The sequence below is a fragment of the Rutilus rutilus genome (genome assembly GCF_951802725.1).
Source record: "Rutilus rutilus genome assembly, chromosome: 1".
In the NCBI taxonomy this organism is placed as follows: domain Eukaryota; kingdom Metazoa; phylum Chordata; class Actinopteri; order Cypriniformes; family Leuciscidae; genus Rutilus; species Rutilus rutilus.
Genome location: NC_140209.1, coordinates 32,334,916 through 32,362,695, shown reverse-complemented (window position 1 = coordinate 32,362,695; position 27,780 = coordinate 32,334,916). Strand labels below are relative to the sequence as shown.

The following is a 27,780-nucleotide window of genomic DNA, read 5'->3' as shown; positions in this document are numbered from 1 at the left end:
AATGGTTTTCGTTCAGCATGCAAAATGCTCCAGCCACTTTCTAGCGCTTGATGCAGAGAGTTCTGTCAAGAGAGACAAATTAAGAGTCATATTTAGATGATCCGGTGATGGAGTCGGATAAGCTGGGAAAATCATGTAAGTAGTTTGGACATGGTGTTCAGCCATTTTGCTGATGCTTCCTTGACTTTTAAACCTTTCAAAGTGTCAATTTGCAAAGGCAGTAATCACATACTTAACAGGTAAACAGCTAGGTCATGTGCATATGAAGCCTGTGATGGCTAATGTGAGCGTGATTCTTGATTTTTCCGAGAGTGCTCGAGAGCTTTAAAGATTTTTGGGAATGGCAGGATACTATCAGGTGTTTTGTTATGACTTTGTAAGACCTCTTCAGTAGTTAGACATTCAAAGTTTGAATGGAATGTAAGGTTTGAGCATGCTTTCGCTGCCATGAAAGATATATTTTTGCAATGTGCCTGTTCTGTCTGCATCTTATTTTACACAACATTTTTAGTTGAGTGTGGATGTGAGAACTGTATGCCTTGGGCAATTGGGGATGGGGACAATAAAAATTTTTTTTTGAAGGGGACATAAATAATGCAGCCAAAATTGTACTTCGGTTCACCGTGCAGTCATATTATAATTATTAGGCTAAATTATTTTCTGTCTTCCACATAGTTTTTTATGTTTCGTCTGGGAAAGAGGACGTCTCTTACTTAGATATTCAACTGCAGCAAGCCCACTGATCTGACACTTAAGACCATATTGAGCAAAAACACAAACAATATTAGCCTAACATCCGTTCACACATAGGCTTATCGCCGTGTTAGTTGTAGTGGGAGACTTACTAACAAGCTATGGTATTAAACAAGCTACCAAACAAGCTAGGTAATAACATAATCACTAACATAGCGGACTCATGGAAAAATACATCTTTTTATTTATTTATTAATGACTCAGCATCATCTGTATTAAAGAGGAAAGAATCACTTTATGCGATGTTTGAAGTGATTAAAATAGCCTTGACAGCCTAGTCCACAACTACTGAAGAACTTTGTTCTCTCTTGTGTGTGTAGATGAGGTAAAAAGAGGAAAGCAGGTAGGAAAGCACTGTGAGGCAAGGGAGAGGGACTCAAAATGTTTCTGAACTCAAAACGCCTTTATTTTATTTTGTTTTTGTGTATTTGTGTTGTGGTTTTGAGTAAGTGGTCTCATAATAATGTGATGAAGTGTTTCTTGACAGAAAGAGAACCAAACCTCTATACTTTCACATGTTTTTGTTCCTTTTGGGAACATAAGAGGAGGGAGCCAGTTTGTTTGTATTCTGGTTTTCTCTTGTTTATGAGTAGACGGGGAAAGAGACAAGAGTTATATTAGTATCCTCTGTTTCTTTTATTAGGTAAGTTAAAGGACTCCTGGGTTAGTTATGTAAGATTTGTTTGTTGTTTTGGCCATGTTCTCCCTGAAGTTATTTTTCCCTATTATTATTATAAATATTATTGTTATTTATTATTCTTATGACTGTTATTATCATTTGTGACTAATTAAAAGTTACTTTAGTTGTGTTGTTGATGATCATCCTGTTTCTCTCTGGTTATTTTATGTGACTATTTTTTTTCTTTTGGCATTTGCTCCCAACCCTAGATAGGCTGGTATGTAATAATACTGGTAGACAGATAAGACAAAGTGCAGAAAAGTAAGATTCAAGTGCAAAATGTAACACTCAACATCTCCATAACTAACCTTCACAATAAGAATAATTTATTAAGGATAAGGTGTCATGATTACAGGTACAAGCAGACAAAAGAAATGATACATACATATAATAAAAGAAAAAATACTTTGGAAAATGTTTTATTCTACCGTTTAAATGTTTGGGGTGAGATACATTTATTCAGAAAGGACACATTAAACTGATCAAAAGTGACAGTAAAGACATTTATAATGTTACAAAAAATTCTATTTCAAATACATGCTGTTCTTTTGAATGTTGTTTTTACCAAAGAATCCCGAAAACAAAAATATTAAATATTAACACTGATAATAATAATTAAGAAAATACTTGAGCAGCAAATCAGTATATAAGAATGATTTCTGAATGATCATGTCCACTGCCATCACGGGAATAAATTACATTTTAAAATATATTCCAATAGAATACAGTTATTTAAAATTGTGAAACTATTTCACAATTTTACAGTTTTCATTGTATTTTTTAAAAATAAATTCAGCTTTGGCGAAAAAAATTAAATAAACCGACCCCAAACTTTTGAATGGTAATATACAATATGTTGAATGTTCTTGTTTTAACTTAAATAAATAGAAGATAAATTCTGGTAAAAGTACTTTTTGAGAACTTAGAAAGTGCAAAAGAAATAGGCAATCTTTAAAGGCATTATTTAAAAAAAATGACCCTAAGGAAAAGAAAAGATTCCTTAAATGAAGAATCACACAAATACATTATCATTTCCATAGAAAGCAGATATAGAAATATGTGGCACTTTAACTTGTAAATGAATGATAAAGTCGATGGTCTGTTGACAGGGGTGTGCGATCATGACATGAATAATTTTATTCATTTCACAATAACTATATATATCACAATATAGCTTGCTTTAAATAAAGTTTTTATGATATAAAAATTTGTTATTATAAAATTATTTTTATTATAAAAAGTTATTATAAAATGTAATTGAAATTTCATAAATCTCATCAACAATTAAAAAAATAAATCACACAATCACATAAAAAAACTAATTCTAGCCTAACTAACATAAGTAAAACAAACAAACAAACAAACAAACCTCAAGCTCACTGAAGACAAGTAAACATTCAATGATAAAATAGCAACAAAGAAAATAATTACAAGGAATAGGACAAAAAAAACCACACACAACAACTATAGAACAAAGACACAAATGAAATAGACCTTTAAACAAAAACCTTTAAATAGAAACTTTAAACACTAGAAATGAAAAACTACAATAGAACAAAGCAGGTTTATTAGGCTGCTGTCACTTTAAGAGCGAACAGACTGATCTAATATTCTGATAACTTAAGTCATAAATGACTGTGTTTATGAGGATACTCGCAAAGACGGGCATTTTGACTTATAAGTGTATGTATTTGGCTGTTCAAGCTCAGTAAGGTGCTAAAAGGCGCTAAGTTCAGAACTCATGTGCTGTATGAGCAGCGGCTTTATGTGTACGCGTTTCGTGTGTGCTCAAAAACAGTCTTTCAGACTGCGCGCGCATATAGCGAATCGAGTCCTCTTCCGCTGCTTATAATGCTTGAACTGTTGAAATCACTTGTTTTGTTTTAATTCTTAAAAACGCATGCAGACGATAAGCTTTGCAGACTGCACAGGACGGCAATGTCACGTGAACATAACCACGATAGAGACGGTAGTCCAAAATCTCTAGTGGTTGACAAACTTCTACCGGTTAATACCGGTATATCGCCCGCCCCTAGTTGACATAGCATGACATGTGACGTGAGATCCATAGAAAATAGGATGTGATTTCCATAGAAAGCAGATGTAGAGCAATAATTTGGCACTTCAACTTGCAAATGAATAATAAAGTCGATGACATGGCCTCTTAAATCTGGGATTCACCAGTGTGCTGAGCACTCTTGGAGGCCTGTAAAAGAGTGCAGACAATCAGATATGTTGTCAAGCTCAAGCTCATTTACATTCACAATCACAACTAGTTATTACAGGAAAACGCACAGCTCAGTATGATTAAAATGCTCCAGTGATCATCGCCTCCCTTGAGAAGGTAATGTTTCCTATCTGAACGAGCAATTAGCATGTGATCTCTTATGTCCTTGGAATTTATGTGATGAGGACACTTCAACTCATGCCCTGATACATGCGGATGTCAAAGCGACAAGTAAACACTTTTAATGTAATCAAAATGTTAATGTGCACACGTCAGTACCGCTGTGGCATTTGCAAACTCCACAATGTGACATAAATCCAACAACGGATGTGCAGCTCAACCTCTAACTGCATTTCCGCGTAGCAAGAGCTAAACTGAGAGTCAGTGCGATTACCTGCGATTTGCTTGTTTGGTTTGAGCCGAACTCTGAATATTTCCTCTTCTGTGGTACACAGATACATGACAGGAATTTAGCATACTCTTCTCTCACCTGTGGGGAAATTAAAAAGACATTTATCACATATCAGATCACAGATGGCTGTGATGGAACTAAATTGCAATTCATTCTAATGTTCATTTTTATGTTCAATTCATCATTCATTATCCCATGTCAGAGTTTATTGTTTATTATTACCTGTCTCAGGCTTTATATTTATTGACAAAGCCACGATTGATCTATCATTCCATATTTGTTGCTAATCTGTGTATCTCTGTAAGTGGAGAAACAGGACTCACTTGTTTTGAGAGCCAGCAATGCATGATGAACATTAGCACCCCCTGGAGGCTGCTTAGTATAGTGAAGATGTATGACATTGCCAGAGTGTCCGTATTAAACTGAAAACAGCCAAACACCCACATGATGCCGAGGACACACAGCTGAGCAATCGCAGTGACCGTAAATGCCCTGTAGGTGGAGATAAAGATAGGAAAGCTCACAAAAAGCATATATATATATATTAATGCATATTAGACTGATTTCTGAAGGATCATGTGACACTGAAGACTGGAGCAATGATGCTGAAAATTCAGCTTGGCTTTTATTTTAAATTATAATAATATTTCACAATATTATTACTGTAATTTTGATCAAATAAATGCAGCCTCGATGAGCATAAGAGACTTAAAAATAAATAAAAAACATAAAAAAAGTCATATTTATTCCAAGCTTGGCAGTGCACATACAGGGTTTAAAAACATTTCTCACTTGATTTTGCGTAGATTGTTTAAGTCTGGGTTGAGGGAGGAAAATTTTTCTGCCAGCTTCCATATTGTTATGAGGAAGAAGAATACATTAACCTGAAACAAACAGGAAAAACTGTTTAAACAATTGATTTTATCCTTTGAATTTCTTTTGGTATGTGGCACTTTTCAGTAATTGATGTAAACTTTAATGTCCAATTACTGTATAAAACATTTGAAGTACAAATCCCATGGCTTCTGTTGTGAGAACTACTCGATACAGAATATTTGATTAACAATACATATATAAGAAGTTTACCTGCACTGAAAAATGAAAATAACTGGTTTTAAGTCAACTATATTATTTAATCTAACTAAATCAACTTAAATACATTAAGTTATAACAATAGATACTTTTTTATGCTTGAAGTAGATTACAGGTTGCCATTTTTTACAGTGTGTCGGCTGTGTCCCAAATTTTGCGCATAAAAATTACGATTGTTTCCCATTGCAAAAAAATGGCATTGTGGAAAGCCATTTACCTATTTAATTATTTATATTCTTTTTATGTCTGTTAATCTTTATTTTCAAATAAATTAAATCAAATGTCATTGTGACTCTTGTGACATGTCACTCAGTCCTGTCATTGCCTTTCAGATCCTGTTTTCTAAACTATTTGTGGAAAGTGCAACAGTAGCTACTTACAATAATTATGGCACAAACTGGCCCGTAAAAGCTCCAGATGAAGCCATCTTCAAAGTTGAGCCAACAGCTAAAGATAAGGGAAAACATCTTAATAACATCTTAATAACATCTTAATAACATCTTAATAACATCTTAAGGCGAGACACGGCAGGCAAAAACATCGTTTTTTTTTTTACTGGTCAATTTTGAGATTTGGGGATATTTGTCTTCAATAGCATGTCTTCTTTCAGACTTGTGTTGAAAAAAAGTCCGAAATACACATTTAGGTCTTTATTTTATTACACTTTGTCTGTTTGCGTCTGTAGATTTCTCATAAATTCAACAAAAGTTCGCGTTCTTAATCACCGTGCTGCTCCGCGATCTGTGCCGTCAGCCTGTCATCAGATGCACCGTTAGGAAGCTCTCTCTCTCTTGTGTACAATCCTGTCAGATCCAAATATGGTAATTTCCTTTCTATCAGCAACCAATCGTGAAAGTAAAAGGGCTGAATGCGCAATCTCATTGGCTGATGAAAAATCTTTAAAGCCCGTTTTCTCAAAATGACTTTTCTCTCATTCTCCACGTCCGAAATCTCCACTTCAGTAGCACCTATATACACCAAACTTTCCAGTCTTGTACCTAGTTATATTATGAAGACATTTACAGAGGGATTTGTAAATATATTATTCCTAGCCTGATTTATATAACATTTTATTCCAAAAAACATGGCGAAAATCGTTTTTTTAAGGCTATTGACAGTATTTTCTGATTTACAGGATAACAAGATATCCATAAATCCCTCTGTATTTTTGTTCCCATCTAATATGTGAACACAATGAAAAAATTATTTTTAACCTGGCTTTATCCAATACTCAGATTTCGTTGTTTTAAATATATGCAAATTAGTGCATATTTGATTAGATATAGCCTGATTTGCATATTTAAACATTAAATTACAGAAAACTTGTAATACATTTTTTTTCTCATCTTAATGTAGGTAATCAACTGGGAAAGTTTCATGGTGATATCTGCTAGTTAAACATTTTACCCTATTCACCTGTTGTGTCTCGCCTTAATAACATCTTAACAACATCTTAATAACATATAAAAAAAAAAATCTGATTAGACGTCAGTTGTCAAAAACTCACTATTTATTAGTGCCATATCCACTTGAATGCGCTGAGGCTGAAATTGCAACGATAACAGCAGGAACTCCATAACCAGCGGCAATCATATAGATGGGTCTCAGCGTTGTGTTGAAGACCAGCACCACCATGCGGAAGAGCTGCACTCCTTCCAGACACATCCAGCAGAACGAAGCCAGGAAGAAATAGTGCAGAACACCCGCAACAACAGCGCAGCCCACCTGAACCACAGCATGAGGGCCGGAAGAGAACACACAGCATGTTTATGATCAGAACTGTGAACTCGTGCAAAACCACATACCACAAAGATTACGTACCTTATTCTCAGTGCGAGCGATGCCCACGAGGAACACGAAGTAGGCGATGAAGAGGCTGATGCAGAGGTGCAGGTGGATGGTGTTGCGTGTGCTCTGGATAGATCGCACCAAGTAAAATGTGGCAATACAGATGAGGAGGCAGACCAGAGACAGCGGCAGTCCCACCCATGTGATCAGACTCAGCTCGAATACATCCTGGTTGAGACAGTAAAACAGATTTCACCTTACGATTAATGTGTGATCATTGGAAGCTCGTTTCCGCCACGGAATAAAATAAATAAATAAATAAAAAAGGTAATTGTGACTTTTTATCTAACAATTCTGACTTTTTTTTCTCACAATTGCATGTTAATTCGAAATTGCAAGTTTACATCTCGCAATTCGGACTTTTCTCAGAATTCTGAGTTTACATCTCACAATTCTACGGAGCCCCTAAAGGGACATGGTGATGGAAAAAAATATGAGATGGGAGGAACAAATATATTTCAATGCTTTTTGCGTTCTCTCACAAAAGTTTTGTGTTTCTTGACATAAGATGACAAAAAGCCTTGACATATAATTTTACCTTCCATCCTTCCATATTTTTCAGAGTTTATATTGTGCAATTACTTCAGAATTCAGAAAATTCAGAATTCCAAAATATATCGCAAAAAAATAAAAAGTACAAATTGTGAGATAAAAAGTTACCTTTTTAATATTTTTCTATCCTTCAGTATATGACCTATGACCCTTACCCACAATTCTATAATAACTCCGAAATAACTGTCTTTTTACACTTTTTTTTTTAAAAAGTCACTTGGACCCATTTCTCAACACTTCAAATCTGTAGGAGCCTTAGATCTGATGCTTATGTTATAGATTGCAGGCCTACAAGATAGAATCACACTTCTTAAATAGTATTTATCTTTTAACAAAATCTTTAGTGCATGCTACAGTTAATGGTGGTGACATTTCGGCTGAGAAGTTTCACTTCTGTGATGAGCTCAAGGTGTGATATTTTAACAATAGTTAAGGGTACACACCCCAATATCATAGAGAGCCATCAGCACAGCGAAGCTGCTGAGATGATTACAGGAGCAGACAGTCTGGACATCACTGGAGCTCACTGTAGTGCAGCCTTCTTTTGACCACGCGCCCCCTTCCAGGTCAGGATCCCAAAACACACAGGAATGATTCTCATTTGAGCTCTGGAGAGAAATATGCATTAACAATACATCACATTGGTGGAACACATTGTATGTGGTACATTAAGAGCAAACTGTTCCATACCTCCAAGTGAGAAAACGTGAGAGTTACTGATTTATTCAGATTGGCAGTCTCTGTGTTACTGACAGTGGCGGTTAATACTTTTGAATTTATCTTGAACGTCTGGTTTTTCTGTTTCTCTAAATGGTCAAAATAGCGGTTGAGTGTTATTCCCAGATCTTTGTAGCTGAGGAGAGCTGCAGTCGTAAAGCCTGGTTGATGCACAAAGACAGTAAAAATGTGTGTGTAAAAATGTATGGTCATATACAGTGCATTACATTACTCTGTAAATGTGATTAAGAATATATACCGAGGTATGAATTTCCTGTTGCTGTTTCCCAGTGGGATGCAAACTGTGTACTGCTGGTGGATATACTGAAATCACCCTCAGGTGAAGAACTGCCTCTTTTTACCAACAGCTCCACCTCTGAAGGACAAAAACCACATTAGTAATGTAAGAACAGACTGAAGTTGTGTGCTGCTGAAGTGTAATATTTCAGTTTAGACATATTTCTTACCAGTTTTAGCGGCTGATCTCTTAGTCTGGCCTTCTGACAGCAGAGGTCCTATCAGTTTTAGCATGCTTTCCACAATATTAAACAGTGCTGACACTTCATGGTTATTACCTTGGAAGCCATCACTAAGCAGAGCATCTAAAGCCCTCAGAAAAGCCTGTATGGGTAAAACGGGACAGATTTGTGTATCAAGATGATGTTTGAGTATAAGCACTTATAATATTTGAGCTGAGCATGTTTTAATCAGAGATACTTTATTTAATTTATGCAAGGCTCTTTAGCACATGATTTTAGCATATGTGAAAAAGAAGTATACTTAGCAAATATTTAAAAGAGTACTCATTATGGAAATAATATGCTTTAAAAGATTATACTTCAGTGTGACCTAAATGTTTTCAGACACTTAATTGCATGTTAATTAAAAGTAAATGAAAATGTAGTTTAAGTTTATGCTAGATGCAATTAGCTGAAATTTAGTGTGCTATTTTGACCCATTTAAGTAAGACTTTAGTCCATCTTTAAATGCAATTTCATAATTACTTCTGTTATCTTTGAAATATTGTTAAAATATACTGACAAGCATTTGTGAAAAAACTAAAATATACTTTAATGTCAAATCGATTAATCACATCTAACATAAAAGTTTGGTTACGTATGTGTGTATATATTATTAAATTTACATATATCATATATATGTATGTGTGTGTGTGTGTGTGTGTGTGTGTGTGTGTGTGTGTGTCTGTGTGTGAATGTCTGTGTATGTACATATTCGCATATATATATACAGTATATATGCGTATATATACAGTGTATGTGTATAAATATGTGTGTATACAGTACACACACACACACACACACTGAATATATGTGTATAATATATATATATATATATATATATACACACACACACACACATTTGCAAACACAAACTTTGTTTAGATGCTATTAATCACGATTAATCAATTTGACAGCACTAACTTTAATGTTGTTTAAAGTTTTTATTAAACTTTTTCGATTGAAACTTGTGTCATATATTTATAAATATATTTATAATTTAGTACATTTAAAATATATTAAAGGAAAATGTTATACCGAACAACAGACTACTTATATTCAAATACTTTGCATGTGCACATCAAAATAAGTGTAATTTTTTTAAGCGTGACAAAAGATTATTAAAACAATACTAAATGTAAATGATTTATAGTGTACTTTGAAGTTATTTATTTATTCAAAGTAATTTTTTACTTGTTTATTATAAGTTAAAAGAAGTTAAAAGTATTTTTTTAGAAGTTATTTATTTTACTTTGAAATTTTACTTTGAAGTAAAATTTTTACTTTTTAATTATTACAAAGTGCACCTTTCAAAATTGCACTTAAGAGTTAAGAAACAGTCATGAAATTGGATTTGCCTTAAGTACACTTAAGTGGCTTTTTATTTCATTAATATTATATGATCTACTTTTAAGATTTGAAGTACACTACAAGTGCACATTCATTATTCATTTAGCACATTCATTTAATCACACTTCTTTTTCACAAGGGTATACATAAGTATTGTATTTTACAAGGTGTCACCTCCAGAAATTTTTCTCCGTCCACTTGTGTAAAACGCTCCTTCCTGACAGACTCATTCTCACTCAGTCCCAAACAGCTGTTGGTCATCAGAGAGACAAGTTCTTTTAGCTTTGGAGACGCCTACACAGACAACACAGAGAAAAAGAGAGATCAGCACTGTAGTTGATAACGAATTACTGTAATATTCTGTATCAGTAATCTAGACAAGTTGTGCTGTACCTGGGATGCTTTGCTCTCGCTTATAAATGTGTTACACTTAAGCTCTGAAAAAAATTGATATAACTATTAAACAGCATTGCAGAAGAAACAGTGCAGCTGTGATCACAACTGATATTCAGACCATAGCACAGATTTAGTGTGTTTGCGTAACAAAAAATCTTCAAAGTCAAAACTATTATTTAATATCACTGAATCAACCCAATACACACCAACAAAACTAGTTAAATTAGGGTTAAATCAGGAAGAAAAACAGTGTAAATTTTACAGTCTAACTTACATGTTAGACACAATATTTCCAATTAGTTTGTCTATTTTGCATCAATTGTGTGCTATGAATGTTTGGAAAGCATGACATTTAAGAGATGTTTCGGAACCAAAAGGATCAGATCTTAACAGCGAACACTAACCTGTGCATTTCATTTGTTTGTGACCATAGTTGGTGAATCCTGACTTGCACACACATTCATGGCCGTCGTTGCTGTTTTTGCAGATTCCTTCTCCACAGATAGATTGATCAATGTCACATACACCTTTAACAACATGAAAACAACATGTTGAAGAAGGATCTTACATTTCTCAAAAATAATCTGAAGTTTCAATGACGAAGTTTCAAAAACTGGGATCGTCACATTCATTTCTGTCTGTAATTTAGGGACAGACAATAAACAAAAACATGTTACCTGAAAACTCTCACATTAGACCAAAAGCAATGTTGCACAATAGATGGCCAGACAATGTCTATAGCTCTAATAGTTTCTTACCATTACACTGAACTCCTTGTCCTGCAATAAACATCTCTTCCCCATTGCTGGAAATGTAGCCATCTTCACATGTGCATGAATAACCTCCTTCAGAATTGACACATTCTGCATTAGGACCACAAACAACACTTCCATTCGCACATTCATTCATGTCTGAAATGAGAAGAACAGAGATTCAGATGTTGTTTCTGCTGCACAGAGGTCATATGAGATGCATCATATCAAGCTCTCTTTACCTTGGCATTTAGTTCCATTCGTTTGTGTGAAATTGTGAGTTGGTGTGAACCCTCCTTCACAACGACAGTAGTAACTTCCATGTGTATTGATGCACTTTGCATTTTCTCCACAAATGTTTGGTGTAATAATAGACTCACACTCATTTATATCTATAATAATGACAGAAAATGTATGAATAACCACAGCACTTTTTCTCTATGTTTGGTTACAGTTTATTAAAGAGTGCATGCAGATGTACATAAATGTATCCTATCTGCAATATAATTTGTAGCTATTTTTTAATAATATAAAACTATATCAACAAAACTTGATTATACTGTATATATATATATATATATTTTTTTTTGTGGGGCCAGTATAAATGTACACGTACAATCCAAGTAAAATCCTGTTGAGCCCTGATATTGCTTAAAGCTCTTGGAAAAGAGTTGTTTATCATGTTAGTCTTTTTATCCATACCTACACACTTTCTCCTTTCCTTTTGAAATCCTTTCAAGGTACATTCAGATGTTGATGTTCTCATGATGTTCTCTGTCAGTGCCAATAGAAGACCTATAAACACAAATAAAAAGTGTCTGTTACTTCATGTTTAGTGTCTTTGGTGTGTAGCTTGATGCACAGAGGTCCAAAGGTCTGAGACCACATTGAAAATCTAAGATATACGTATATTTTTATATTAACCTGCAAATAAATAGAACAAAATACTGAGACATTCTTATATTTGTGTAATGAAGTAATGAAAACATTTGTATTTAATAGAAAATAGAAGCATTTTCATTATTGGCCTCAGAGTACTGTAAATGAACTGTTTGTAAACATTGGTGCCACTGAGCATTTAACAGTCATGCATTTCAAACTAAGTCATGTCTTTGCCTGTCTAATCATATAGAGAAGTCATGCTGCCAAAATTGCCCTTTATTTATCACCCATAATGGCTAAATTGTAATTCACTGGGAAAAACAGTCTGAGAAGACAAAGTTGGAAGAAGTATAAAAAAAGAATAATTCTGTTCATCTAATGGTATTTCCACTCATTGTTCATGACAGTTGCATTAGGATGATGGCGATTTAGGAAGTATGAGTGCTCTGGGTGAGGCGCTGTGCAATACTGTAACTAACAGATTTAACTTAAACAAGCAGCACTCAGACCGACACACTGTCACATGCTCTGACCACAGGCAGGGTCACCCAGAAGACTCTTAAAAAGTAGTGTAAGACTTTTTACAACCCACAGTGGTGACTCCACCATAACCTAGGGTGTGGTCTTGCTCATTATTGTGTAAGCACCAGACAAACAATTGTTTTATGATTTTGTTCTTATTCTTTTCAGCCTAACAGAAAGTTCAATGTAACACCCCCCCCCCTCCTCATGGTTTTTCTTTGTTTTTATTCCACCGTCCCATCATCCTGGGCCTCTCAGCTGTGAGGACAGATTAAAACACCTTGGATTTCCTGTCCTGATTCGGTTTCCGCCAATATTTTTCCATTGTCAAAATCAAAGCCACGCAACACCAAGCTTTGAAGGGATAGGTCACCCAAAAATGACTATTCTTTTCTGTGGAACACAAGCAAGATATTTTGAGAAACGTCTCTGAGGGCTTTTTTGTCCAAATTCTGTTGAACACAAAAGAATATATTTTGAAGAATGTTAATCTAACTGTTTTCATAACCAATGACTTATTGGTTATGAAAACGGTTTGATTACCAATATTCTTCAAAATATATTATTTTATGTTCAACAGAAAAAAAGTCATACAGGTTATGTATGTGACAACAGGTAAATGACATCTCTCTTAGAAGAAAAGGTTCTATATAGAACCTTAAAGGATTCTGTCAGACGCTTCATATAACCTTTCCATCATGGGGTAATTTTCTGGGTTTAGTTTTTTTTAAATGACATTTTATGAATTAATCAGCTAGTAAACAAGCTTTATCATTAGAAAAAATTATATAACCTGTTAAACATGAAAGTAGTACGCAAACATTTAAGACATTTCTCCTTATATTGAATCTACTATTTCTATTTATTTACTATTTCAGTGTCTTTGAAGGTTCACGACAGTGTTTGCATATATAGTAGTCCTTGTTTCACAACAATCTCTTGCCCAAAATCATGTACTAATAACCAGACCTACTTCTGATACTTCTTTTATTTCACTTCACAGTTGTTTCCCAAACACTTGAACGTCTTAAGAACCGGAGCAGAACCCTCTGCTTCTTCTCTATTCATCACTCACATTCATCTGGTGCTTTCTAGATAACTAGAGCTCATGGACCCTGATTCACACAGAAACTACCCCATTGTGACATCAGTTTTTCCTATCTGTGGCAGTTTCCTCTCATGGCCATTTGCTGTTTCTCTATTTTTAAAACAGCAGTAATTACGCAGTTGTTGGCAGGGCAACGTTTGAGTTAGCAAAACCACACAGTGGCTCCATACAAACATCTGTCTCTACATCGATCTGTGGAAACTTCAGTCCTAAAAAGAAAAAGTGTGACTCACCCAGACTCAGCAGATGCATGTTCCTCATGGTCAAAGAGTGAAAGAGACTTACAAATGAAAAAATAAACGAAAACAGCTTATGATTTGATCCTGATCAATTCCATGCAAGAAAATTTTTGAGACTCTTCAAAGGTCGTCTTTCTTCAGGCTCCTCACCAACTATCTTCTGTTCCTATGCAGGGCTATACTCTTCACTTTTCTCTCACTATCTAGAAAAAAAACATAAGTTGTGAGGCTTTTTTAAACGAATGCCTCCTTTTCTCAATCTTGCTTCCCAGACGAGGTCTTGTGTCTTTCTCGCTGACTCTAAATGTTGAAAAAGCCTGAAGTGCCTGTAAGAGTTTTGTGAGTGCAGTCCAGCCCCCTGCCCTTGCTGACACTGAGAGGGAGGGAGGCGGGGGAAACGTTGCCAGCTAATGTAACAATAAAATTAAAATAGGCTTCATGGTGTCAGTTTGGTGTTGAGTAAAATTCCTTGGATGCTAATCTGTTCTCAGAATCTTTACTATTTCATTAAGAAGCAAAAAAAATTATAAAAATTGAATAAAAATCAATTAATAATATAGTTAATAATACACATACAGCATTCAAGTAAAGTTGCAAAACAACACTCTTAGAAAAAAAGGTTCAATGGGATTCTAGAACCCTTATAGGTTCTAGACTGAATTAAAAAAAAAAAAACCCACACATGCCAAATAAGGTTCTATATTAGAAGATTTGTCTTAAATAATTGCATAATACTTACGTTTAATTGGTTATTTAATTTGATTTCTCGTGATAAAAAGTGTTTACCAGCTTTTTAATTCATACAATTTAATAAAAATAAATAAAAATGAATTAAAACTAAATCAATTCATTAAAACTAAATACATAAAATAATCCCATGATGTGAACCCCTATATGAAGCGCCTGATAGAAACCTTTAAGGTTATATATATATAGAAACTTTTCTTTTGACGTATTAATGCTTATAGATGTATAAAATATATATATATATATATATATATATATATATATATATATATATATATAAAAAATGGGCTCAATAAATGTGGCTTATTTATGTTTTTGAAACATTTAATATACATTTGTTACAGTGTAATCATACATTTAAGTAATGAGTACAATTATTTAACATGTACTTACTAGTGTTAATTATTTATTTATAAATAAATAGAAAACCCTGAATTATCATGGAAACTATATGCTGTTTAACACTGATGATGCATGTGTGCATTTGTACGTGTTACTTCCTGTTTCCAGGTTGCTATGAAGAGCGTTCTGCTAAGAAGGTGTCAGATAAAAGAGCGTTCTGCTTTCAGTGTTGGTGTTTCATCACACATGCAGTTTCTAATGCACACATGTTTTGGTATTGTTTTGGGTTAACAATACTCTTATGTTCCTCCCTAAAAGTGCTTTAACCGAAATAACCTTTAGCCTGTATTCATATCAGAGGTTCCTATGGGAATGTTTGTGTGACAGATTTAAAGTCACATTGCGCTGACATTGTCCAAAGTTTAACAATGTCTTCTGGTTGTATTCCTTTGGGCTAGATTCATGAATTGGACAAGTCAACAAGTAATGTCCCAGACCCTTTTGTGTAGTGTTGGTGTTGTTGTGATGTGGTGATTGATTCTTTGATATTGCAGCTTTACAGGAACTGTGGAACAAAAATAGCTTTCTTTTTACATCATATTTCAAAATCGATGTTTCAGAGAGTATACCCCCCTTACCCCATAGATTTCAATAGAGAAAGGTGAAGTAAATTAGAAGCACTCACTTCCGGATGGCTGAGTGTACTGCACAGCCTTAAACTGAGCTTGACGACGTAGATGTGACGTGAGCAACCTGTCTGACAGTTGTAAGTCTTCTCTATGCTTCTCCCTTGACTTTATCGGACTTTATGCCTCCATGTCCAGAGATGGGCATAAATACATGGAAATGTATTTAAAATACAAATACAAAATACTGTGTGAAAAAATGTATTTAAATACAAATACAGTATTTTGTATTTTGAAAATACACAAAATACATGTGAAATTGGCCATCCAGTGCAGGTATAGGTCACAGTGAATGAAGAAACTACACAGGCCTACTGACCTTTCATTCCTAACCACATCTCTGCCCTCTCATTCTCTTTCTTTCTTTCTTTCTTTCTTGCAATTACAAATAAACGTATGCAAAATAGCAGCCATTTATATACTTATTTCTGGTTACAATGTAGTCTATTACTTGTGGTGAACAATATTAAAAAAATCATACTGTATGTAAAACTGTGGGAACCTTTTCTGCTATCTAGCAAAGAATATGGATGGGCGAAATTACCAAAATCTCAGTTTTATTTCACAGTAACAATATCATGGCGTCACAATTCTCAATATCAGTTTTGATTCCACAGAATGAAGTGAATAATGCACTATTTTAACTTTAATCAACAAGTAGAATTGATCATGACATTCTCACCTTATTCAAAAAAAAAAAAAAAAAAAAAATCGCTGATCCAATGCTGAGCTAGTGAATGTCTGAACTAGTTGATGCACAAAATCAATACCCTGATAAAGAGGTTGACTGGCAAAAAGTATTTTATGTATTTTGAAAATACAAAAATACTCATCTTAAATGTATTTAAATATAAATTAAATTCGATTTTTTCCAAAGGCTTTAAAATACAAAATACGAAATAGTATTTTAAATACATGTATCTGGAATACTGCCCATCCCTGCACGTCCCCCCGATTGCCTGTGAGCTTCTCCTTCAATCTATATGGTAATCTCTCTACTGTGCAACAAAGAGTCGCGTGGTTTATGACGCAATCGTTATATCGCCTATTTTTACAAAAACTGCTTCTACGGGCCATAACGTAAGATACAAGGTAATGGAGCCTTTTATACATTGTCGTGTTTCTTTAGAAATAATGGATAAACAGAGTCTTTAAACGCCTCAGATGTAAAGTTATTCGCTGTCAAAGTGACGCCAAAATGAATGGGAGTCAATGGAATGCTAACAGCAGGTAATGGCTTGCTAACCAATGGTGGCCCCCAGGGAAGGTACGCTTTCTGGGTGCTGGATTACCCCCTTGTATTTCAGTCATGCAAGTGCAGCTCCTATCTCTTTCAATGGGGAAACATTCACATTCCTCAAAGCTGTTCTGTTTGGGTGGTTTGGATAATATCACAATCTGTTGCATTATATGTCAGTTTCAAGGACTTTTATTTTGCAATCGTCATTTCCTGCATTTCCTTTCTATTTTCCCCCATTATTATGGCTTCTCATTGTCTTATTGATTACACACACCTATTCCTTATTTGTTCATTAGTTCCAGTGTATATCTGTTATGTTGCTATTTTAGATCTGCTTCGACTCGCCGCATCTTCATCCTCATCCTCAACCAGCTGTATCAGAGTGTCTGTCTGTGTAGAACATTCCAAATCAGTCACCTGTGTGCTTTCATTTTATTAGGATGATGGATAGATAAGACATGTTGTTTGAAATATGTTTGATAAATTAACTTTCTCATTCGGCCTACAGAACTCAATCCAACACGTGCAGAGTGATAAACCACTTTTTCACTGCTGATTATGTGTTTCCAGCCTGTGGTTAGTTACCCTGAAGACACTTTTTACGCCCATAGAAGTGTGAAATGGATCATGTTGTGTGCAGTAGGTTAAATATATTAAGAAAATATACATCATAATATTTTACAAATTAACCTACAGTATGTTACTCATACTAGAGCACAGTTAACAGGAAACATACTCAGAACTTTTGCTAACATCCTGGCAAAGTCACCATCATTCCAGTAATCTTAATAGTATATTCATTCAAAGTTATCTAGTCTTCAATAATGTTCTAAAAATGTTAGCAAAAAAAACTTTTTAGTGTTAGCACACTCAAAACTCACCATGAAAATAATGTAAAGTGTCTTGAATGAGAACGCCAGGATTAACCACCTGATAAGTTTGAGGTTTACACCCTGTACTCCACCCTTCAACACCAGTGTTGGGAAAAAGTTACTTTTAAAAGTAATGCCTTACAATATTAGCCTGACAAGCCAGACCCACATCAAGATGTTGGGTCTGGGAACACACCATTGGCAGGGCTCAATCCGAGGGGTGGGATAAACTGATGTCTTTCAAATTCCCTCTGCACGCAGTAGGATAGTGCTACAACTAACCACCAGCGGAGCTAGTTGATAGATTCAACTTTTGCCGTATCCAGTCGGCAAATCTCTGAACACATCGTCCTTTTTTAAGAATGACTTAACTAAACTAAACTATGTTCTTTGTTCTTTTCTCAAAGAAAAGCTTAACTCCGAGGCTTCCAGAGTCGCGGCCAAAGCCGATTCGAAAGGCCGCTGTTCGCCAGCAGCAGCAGCCTTCTTCTTTGTTTTCAAGTAGCAGGGAATTCACGCGGAACCATCGCCACTCGGCCGTCTTTATGTTAAGCCCGCCCACCGACTCTATACACAATGTGATTGGCCTGACTAGAGTTTGTTTTTTCCAGCTCGCAAGCCAACAGAGAGTTACTAGATGACCCTGGCAGCAAATTACATTTGCTTGCGCTAGGGTTCATCTAGATTTCTAGGCTATTACAATTTCTCTTTACTCCCTAAAAGAATAAAAAACTAATTGTGTTTAGTTACTTTTAATGGAAAGTAATGCATTATGCAACTTTTGTGTTAACGTTTCTCACCTGGGCTGGACTTGTTTTATTTTTTTTTTTTCAGATATTTTGTTGTAAATTTACTAATGCATTACTTTAATAGTTCCTTGAAAAAAGTAATCTGATTACGGGACTCACATTGCTTGTAATGCTTTACCCCCAACAATGTTCAACACTAAATGCGGAAGCTGCCACCAAAGTTTCTCAAAAAGATTAGGTCTCTTTTGATTTTCATTCCAACAATAGATCTGTGAGAGCAGAGGACCTGTTTTCTAATAGCATGCAATGTCTTTTCCATAATCAGTACAAGTAGATTCATCAGTAGTGTGTCGATTTCACATTGGGTCAGACAAATCTGCTACACATTATATGATTTTGAGCTGTCCCCGACGAAAGATGACCAATCATGGTGATTTCTGTGGTCGTATCTCCTAAATGGTGGTCCAACGCCATACAGTAAGAGAAGTTCTAAGAAGGCCATTGTTACTGTTGACTATCGTTCTGACTAACAGTTGGCACTAACAGAAACAGCCATCAGAGAGATGAAAGGTAAGTCATCAGTTTAAATAGATACTGTCTCTGTGAGGGGTTTCTGTGCTTACTGTAGATTAATCCAAAGACTGTACATATATATATATATACACAGTACTGTGCAAAAGTCTTAGGCATGTTAATACCCCCAACATCACTACAGGACTTCACCAAGGACTATCACTGTCCTCTAGTGTATCTTGTGCTTTGAGTTTGTCTACCTGACTGTGAATTTCTGCCTTGAGAAGTCCTGTACACTCACTGGGAAATGGGAGTGTCATCTATGGTCCTGATTTTGTGGGAAACCAAGCTGGTTCCACCGTAGTCCTGAGCATGCAGAATGAAAACATCAGAGAGAGAGGTTAGTAAATATGTCAGTCTATTTTGCTGTGTAACAGATAGCTCAGTGTTAGAGAGATCTGGCACAGTACAAATTACTTGGGTATTGACACTCAACTGGAACCAAAAACATTTCACATTATTCAGAATTTTATCAATAACTACCACAAAACCATCCTGATCACTCTCAGAAATGGGATGGAAAGTGCCTAAGTGCAGGGACAGAGGAATTGACCACCTTCAGATAAATTGAACCCTTATCTGCTTTCATCACAGGCTATGCAAATCCTACCTTTGAGTCTTTATGATAGTGGGGCTCAAACATACCGGTGCAGCCATTTGGCAGCAAACCTCCGTGGTGTAATACAAATTTCAGAGAGATTACAGCCTCTGACAGAGAAGGAACAACCGTAGTGGTCGAAACTGTAACACCCACAAGTTTAAGGGTATGTTGGTCAACAAAGGATATGGAGTCCTCACCTAGTTCAAAAGACATGTTCTGCAATTTAATCACAACTTTCTGCATAGACAAAAAGTCCCAACCAAGTACAACAGCTTTTGAGCAATTTCGGATCCCTTGAAATGAATGTGAAACTATGCTTTTCCAGAGTGACATTAGCTGACAAAGTACCCACTGAATCTAAAGTGTCACCAGAAATAGAAGTCAGAGGTATGAACTATTTCACTAAGGGTCTTTGACATAAAGTGGCAGGAGACATTCTGAAACCTTCACTTATAAGAGAAACATCAGCACCAGTATCAACAAAAGCATGAACTACTGCATCTTCGATTACAAATTACACCTTTTTTAAATCACGACCAATGGGCCTGGGGTCAGTAGCAGTTAGCAACTGGCCGTCATTGTCAACTACCGGTAGTTTCCCTCATGCTGATGAACATGTGAAGGAGACCGGTAGCGCAAATGTCCAGGACTCTTTGCCACTTTGTTGGGCAGCCGTCCGATAACCTGTTGCCCCTACCACGTCAGAACTATTTATTCAACATAAACGTGAACAAAAAATACGTGAAGCATACTTTATCAGTCGAAGTGAAATAAATGCAATATTTGTCAAATACACAGACGTTTCAGAGACATTTTCATTCAGTAGGCCTACTTTATGTACTGCTTAATACAGTGTCTGTTTGTACAAGAATAAAGTTCCACTCATGCGCCATGTCCAAACCAGCTGCCACCAGATATGTAAGAGGGGCTGCAGAACATAGGAGCTGTAGATGGGTTCGAAATAATAATGCAGGCATACACAGAAAGATAAAGCTTTACTGACGTTTGCCAGAGCTTATGCTGTTAGGAGCAGCTTGAGTTAACAGCTTGCTTCATCTTCTCCCACACATACCACTACTACGCATGCGTCAGCGCACCAATTCCCAATCCTTTTCAATAATGTCACAGAAGTACACCGATGGACAGTAAGTTACCAAATTACCCAATTTCCATGAACACAAAATAATCATACAAAAATAAATCTAGTATTGTGACAGCATTCTCTTCAAATCTAGAAATTTAAAATGTTATTTCATTTGAACATTCATTATGCTGCTTTGTTGATGGATTTTTTTATTTATATCATGATTGATAGGGAATATGAATGAGGAAAGGTTCAGTTGAATTACATCTCTGTTCTGTTCTGCTTTCTAGCCTTATCTTGGTGCATACAGGCAGAACAGGATATGAATAGGAAATTATAACAGATGGAACAGGTCTGAAACATTTCAAAATAAACACATACCTCTCTCATTGTTCTGCAGTGAACAATGAGAGAGACTCTGCAGTGGTGTTGTAGTTTTCTTCACTGTTAGAATATGAAATAATATAAATTAGGGTTCTCCTCACAATGCATCAAAACAACAAGAGACAAGAGAGCTGTGAAATGTTGCGTAGTAGTGGTATATTTGTCTATATTTTCTCACTGACGCAAACTGTTATTGATAAGTACTTTTATTATGCACAGACAAACTCAGCAAGCTCAGATTTCAGACATACATCTGTATATGGGAGAAGAATAAGAATCTGTATAAGGAAGTAGACAACCTTGATGTCAGCATATTGGGATTTATTTGTGTGTGTGCATGGTGTGGATCATGGTCGGAATTTGAGGAAAACTGACTTTATACATTTACTAAAAATGCATTAAGTCAGAAAGCTTTAGTATTATCTGTATTTAATAGTGACATTTAGACAATTTAAAGCATGGCTTAAGTGTCAAAAACATTACACTATCATTCAAACCTGTGTGGTCATCAATGCTGCATTTATTTGATCTAATAGCAGCAATCTTGTGAAATATATGATTTAATATAAAATGTAATACAATAAAATGTAATGTATTACTGTGATCAAAGATGTATTTTCAGCATCATTACTCCAGTCATCAGTGTCACATGATCCTTCAGAAATCATTCTCATAAGATAATTTGATGCTCAAGAAACATTAATTAATATTATCAATGTTGAAAACTGTTTTTTAAAAGTTTTTTTTATTTTTTATTAATAGAAAGTTCAAAAGAATAGCATTTTTTAAAAAAAGATTTGTTGGTAACAAAGTCTTTATGTCACTTTTGATTAATTCAGTGTGTCCTTGCTGAATACAAGCATTATTTTCATAAAAATTTAATAATAATAAAAAATCTTCCTGAGCCCAAACTGTACTGCTGCCATTTCAAGTATCAAATCCAGTTCTGCTCAGTGTTCTCTACATGTTTATCTTGTACTACTGAAACTCACAGCTCTTCCTCTTATTCTGCTCTTGTCCTACACACTGCTGACAGCAAGAGAATGAGTGCTGAGAAACGGTTTATTCCCATGGTACGATGTTTGGTGGAACAGGGATTTTGGTGCACAGTATTTATAAAACAATCCCACGCTTGGGGAATACTGCAGCACAAGAGAACATGAATATCTAATAGAGAGACGTGAAGGAAGCCACAGGATATATCATCAGAAACAGTGAAATATATTCACTGTAAAATATAGTGTCACAGTTTTTCTTAATTTCTCTAACATAGTCTTTCATTTGGGTGTATTTGTTACATAGCAATACACAAATTTGCCTCAGTTTATATTAGTAATTATGTTACACCATCCATACTTTCTCATTATCTTTGCTCTGCTGGGTCGCTTTCTCTGCATCAGCCTCTTTGTGAAAAATCAAAACCATGGTTCTGAAGTTATGGAATTCATTACCTGCTTCCATTAGGAATGCTCCTTCACTTGATGTGTTTTAAGAATCTGCTCAAAACACAATTTCTTAAAACAGAAAAGTTTTTAATATTTAATTATCTATAGCTGTGTTTTCATTCAAGTTGTGAAAACTGAAATTATGAATTGAAAATATAGCCTACAGCCAATGGAAACACGTCAGTTTCACAAAAATTCCCATATATCGCAGAAAAGTTTTTACGCTTGCATGAGGTTGGTTTCCAGGCAATTCGAAAAGGAATATTTCGCAAAACTGCAATGGAAACAGTTTTTTCACATTTACAGGTCACCTGGCGTAGGAGTCAATCATTTTTTAAAGATGACACGGTGTGTTTGGACAGAAGACGAGACAGAATTTTTTTTATTAAACTCATAAAAGACAAAAGAATTGCGGGAATTCTAAACAACAAAGAAATGCCACATTTACCAAGACCTTGAAGCAGATACGGGGAAACATATAAGGGGTTATCCTGACATTAATGCTTGGATAACACGCCTATGTCTCCTTTGATTTAAAATAATGGCTAGTGCAGTAGCTGCGATATACACATAGGCCTAAAACTACAAACATCCGTTGACATGTTTGGAACCACTTATCGCGCAAAAAAAAAAAAAAAAAAAAAACGTTTTAGTCGCATAACATCGGTTAATGGAAAATCTTTTTTTTTTTATCAACATTTAGAAAATATCGCTAAAGTTTTGCGCAAATCTGTCATTGAAACCAGGCAGTTGTTATTATTATAATATAGGCTAGATCATGTATTATATATTATTTGTTTTGTTTTTTAGTCTTTGACCTCCGCTTCCGGACTGTTTGGGCCCTATCTTGCACCCAGCGCAATTGACTTTGTACACGGACGCAAATCATTCCTATTTTGCACTCGCGCAAAGCGGACTTTCCCCTCCACAGAAGCACATCGGTTAACTAAGAAATACACTTGCGCTCCCCGGGGCGGTTCAGCGCAAAGAGGAGGCGTGTTCCGGCGCAAACGTTCCCTCATGCTATTTTACAGGTTTAGAAAACAATTGCGCCACTAACCGAAAAAAAAAAAAACAGTTTAAAGTCAGTGGCGCGTTGCGCATGAATATGCTATTTTAAGGGCGCATGCTTGGCCTTAATCAATGTAGCGTGTGCACAACGCGCATACACTTTGATTCTCTCATCTACACACAGACGCAGCAGTTATCATTTTTGCAAATCATACATTATTACGAAAGATAGATAGATAGATAGATAGATAGATAGATAGATAGATAGATAGATAGATAGATAGTTTATTATAAAAGCATACATCTAGCTTACACATTTACCCAAATTATCATACACCTGTTTAACCGAAGTTAATTTGGGTGTGTTTCTCCATCCCCAACGTCCCTGACGGGAACGTCGGTCTCCTCGGCTGTGAACCGCTCCTCGCGTGCGCCTGGCAAATCCGCCGTTATAATAGGAATCCGCTTTAGAACAATCGCACCTGCTCTTAAAGGGAATGTGAGATGTCGCTCTGATTGGTTTATTTCACGTTACGCCCAAACCACACCTATGAATAATGAAGCTACTTCAGACCAACCCATTTTAGATTTGCGTCGGGCACAAGAGTCATTTATCCCGCCGGGAAAATAGCAACAGCGCCAAGACCCGCCCACAAAGTTACTTGCGCTTGGCGCTTTGACACTTGCGTTTCAGATCGTTAAAATAGGGCCCTTTGTGTTGTTGTACAATCTGTAAAGACCATTTGTTGTGAAATCAGGATTTGATTGTGCTTTTTCCATGCTTTTCACGGAAAACAGGTTCACACCTATCCTACAGGCCTTTGAATTTCTGAACAGAAGAGATGTTATGTCAGGGATCTTTTTTCAGCATGCACACCAACCATAATGTCTGTGAATGAAACAATACATCGCAAATCAGAGTTTAAGAAGTAAGAAGCACTGATGATAAATGAAACATTGTTGTAAGATAAATAAGTACTTTGAAGTCAGGTTTAAAGTTTTAAGAGAACTTGCATGAGTTGAAGTGAGATGCATGCAGTCCAGTTGCCAAATTGAAAATTAAGTTTGTTTCCAGGTTCACTGGGGCCGTCCCTTTCTGTCTGTGGAGGGGTGTTGTTGTTGTTGTGTGTTTGGTTTGCAAATGCATTACCCTTCCTGGAAGTATCAAACATATATTAAAAGTTAGGCAGGATATGACACCTCTAAAGGTTCATTATTATGTGATCAAAGCTCAAATCTTCAACTGTCTCCATCCTGTCTTTCTGGGAGAAAGGATTTAATTTTCAGGTATGCTCTTTGTTTTATGCTCTTTGAAGTGCATATCACTTTAAGTTTTCTTAAAGTTTTCTCTTCTGCTCAGAAATTCAAGGGCATGTGTGAAGTGAACCAATAGAGACAAAATTAAGCATCAAAAAACAATCCAGCACAATCACTTCCTTATCACACAACAAATGGTGTCATAAGACTGTGCAACACAAACAATCCGGAAGCGGGGTCAAAGGTGACAACCCCACACCTGTTGGGGTTGGCATACAGTCTGTTAAATTTTCTTCTTGTGTTGTAGTGCTATGAGTATAATTTATTATTATAAAATGCAAAAGATTGTCACAAGGCTGTAGCACAGACTGAAGACAGGCAAAAGAAGAAAGTTAAAACACAACATAAGGGTTCACAAAATAAACACTGGACACTGATCTGAGAAAAAGGAGAAAATTGAGTACACATCCAAACAAGGCTAATTAATTAAACACAGCTGAACCAAACAAACTCATAATGATGGTGACCATGGAAACAAAGGAGGAGTGGGAAAGTGAACAAAGGAAGACAGAAAACTAGGGAATACAAACTAAAAGTCCATGAATACTAAAGCAAACTGAACATAACTGTGACAGATATGTGCATGCTTTTTCATTTTTTAAAGGTCAGATTAAAATGAAACTGTAATGGTGAAATACTGAAAAGTCCCGTAAGAGGAGGCAGTGCCTACACATCGTTGTGATTGGCTGATTTTAAACTGAATTCCATGGTTGTGATGTTCATGACTTTGTTTACAGCAGATTGAGTATATGGTAATAACAATTGTGTATTAATATTAATAGCTAAACATTAGTTGTAGCAAATCAAATGTACACTTCATTCTGTATAATTGTAGTTATTATTTCTGAATCAACACAAAAAAAAGTTTAAAACTTATAAACTTGGTTTGACTTTGATGAGGATTGGTTTTAATAAATATCGGCCCCTTTCAACAAAATGTTATGCGACAGTAACGGTTGCTTGTTGATGGTGATCAAGTAAATGCTACACCATCAGTGGTTAATAATCAGCACACAGTGTTCTGTCAGTGAGCTGTCCTTCCTCTTAGCAGCTCCTCACGCACTTTCATCTCAACTTTCATCTTGAGTGCTTATATAGGGTTTAATTTTAACCAGGAACTCCCCAATAGCCACCTCTTCCGCTAAGAAAACCACGAGACCAATTAGGGCATGCGTCACCGCTTCACACTGCGTTGGAGGCATGATGTCTGAAAGCAGATGAGTACATGACGAACACACCAAACATGATGCTTTTCTCGGTATAGATGACCCCAGATTATGATATATTGATGAATCCTTCACATTTTACTAAATACATATTGTCACAGTTGCTAGTGTAAACATCCACAGTAACCACTATCACTAGATTAGATCTTATGAATAAAGTGAGAGGTACTTGAGGTTATAAATGATGTTAGGGAATTTCTATGTGGTGTTTGAGTGGTTTTCAGCGCTTGCTGTGGTGTTCTTGGTTATTTCTAGGTTTTTCTAGGTGGTTGCTAGGCTCTATGATGTTCTGGTCTGTAAATATGACTTTGGTCGCTTGCAATCTTTGGGATATTTTGTGCCTGTTTTATCGTCCATCAGGTGCAGTTTGTAAGTCTAATAGATTAGAACAATATTAGTGCATCTTCCCTTAACAAGCTGGATTATTTGAGATATCATTCATAGCACAAACGACGTGGGTCAAAGTTTAATACTAATATTTTATTGAAATCCCAATACAGTGATGCTTGCCTTATTTATAAGCACTGGCTGTATCCATTTGACAAGACTGGACATTAGCACAGTTATAGGGACAGTATGGTTGTGTATTTGCTGTTTACTCAAGAACAAAACTGCTTCCTGTTTTCATTCAGGTTATTGACCTTTCACACATCCTCTGTGAGAGGCCTAGAAGAGGAGAACCATACAGTTAAAGGGATAGTTCACCCCAAAATTAAAATGATGTCATCATTTACTCACCCTCATGTCATTCCAAACCCGTAAGACTTTCGTTTATCTCTGACAATGCTTATGCTCTGATAATGTTCCCAAACTCGAAGGATTGTTTTTATCCTGCAGGACAATGCTCCAGTCCACACAGCCATGCCAATCAAAGTGTGGATTGAGGACCATCAGATCAAGACCCTGTCATGGCCATCACAACATCCAGACCTGAACCCCTGAAAACCTCTGGAATGATCGAGAGTAAGATGGATGGTCACAAGGCATCAAACAACGCCGAGCTGCTTGAATTTTTTCGCCAGGAGTGGCATAAAATCGCCCAACAGTAATGTTACGACTGATAGGGAGCTTGTCAAGACGCACGAAAGCTATTATTGGAAATCAGGGCTATTCCTCCAAATATTAATTTCTGAACTCTTAAAGTTAAAACATTAGTAATTTGTTGTTTAAAAATGAACATAAACTTGTTTCCTTTGCATTATTCAGTAGCCCGACGTCGTCATACTCAGAACTTCCCAACCTAAAATGTTTGTGGGTGGGGCTAAGTTCGGCTGGCATCCAGGCTAATTATTCAGGGTCTGAAAACAAAAATCTTTTTTCATTATTTTGACCAGTTGTCATTTTCTGCAAATACAATAAATGACAATATTTTTATTTGAAATTTGGAAGAAATGTTGTCAAAAATGTATTTTACACATTATATATTTTAACAGATACGTACAGTATAAATAGTAAA

The 27,780-nt window shown here is 35.7% G+C and overlaps 1 protein-coding gene and 1 long non-coding RNA gene across 2 annotated transcripts; one reads left to right on the top strand and one right to left on the bottom strand.

The window, feature by feature from the left end:
- The first annotated feature begins 18 nt into the window (after positions 1–18).
- LOC311293235 lies at positions 19–27,780 on the top strand. The gene is made up of 3 exons (XR_014627905.1): positions 19–135; positions 26,957–27,082; positions 27,162–27,780. It is a non-coding gene; the product is annotated as an uncharacterized lncRNA (long non-coding RNA).
- Positions 1,737–14,365, bottom strand: adgre5a (adhesion G protein-coupled receptor E5a). The gene is made up of 18 exons (XM_084412994.1): positions 14,042–14,365; positions 11,999–12,091; positions 11,539–11,688; positions 11,303–11,455; positions 10,949–11,071; positions 10,542–10,585; positions 10,323–10,442; positions 8,748–8,901; positions 8,540–8,656; positions 8,254–8,441; positions 8,007–8,171; positions 6,985–7,179; positions 6,671–6,888; positions 5,544–5,610; positions 4,864–4,955; positions 4,395–4,563; positions 4,054–4,149; positions 1,737–3,638 (listed from the first exon to the last, which is right to left on the bottom strand). Exons 1-18 carry the CDS (start codon positions 14,067–14,069, stop codon positions 3,597–3,599), a joined length of 2,214 nt encoding a protein of 737 aa, XP_084269120.1. The 5' UTR covers positions 14,070–14,365; the 3' UTR covers positions 1,737–3,596.

Bases quoted from the DNA above. Each gene is read 5' to 3' on its own strand.
- adgre5a (XM_084412994.1), bottom strand. From the start codon at position 14,069: ATGAGGAACATGCATCTGCTGAGTCTGG. The intron at 12,092-14,041 runs GTGAGTCACACT...TTGTGTTTATAG, and splicing joins CATGCATCTGCTGAGTCTGG to GTCTTCTATTGGCACTGACA. The intron at 8,902-10,322 runs GTGACACCTTGT...TTACCCATACAG, and splicing joins ACGGAGAAAAATTTCTGGAG to GCTTTTCTGAGGGCTTTAGA.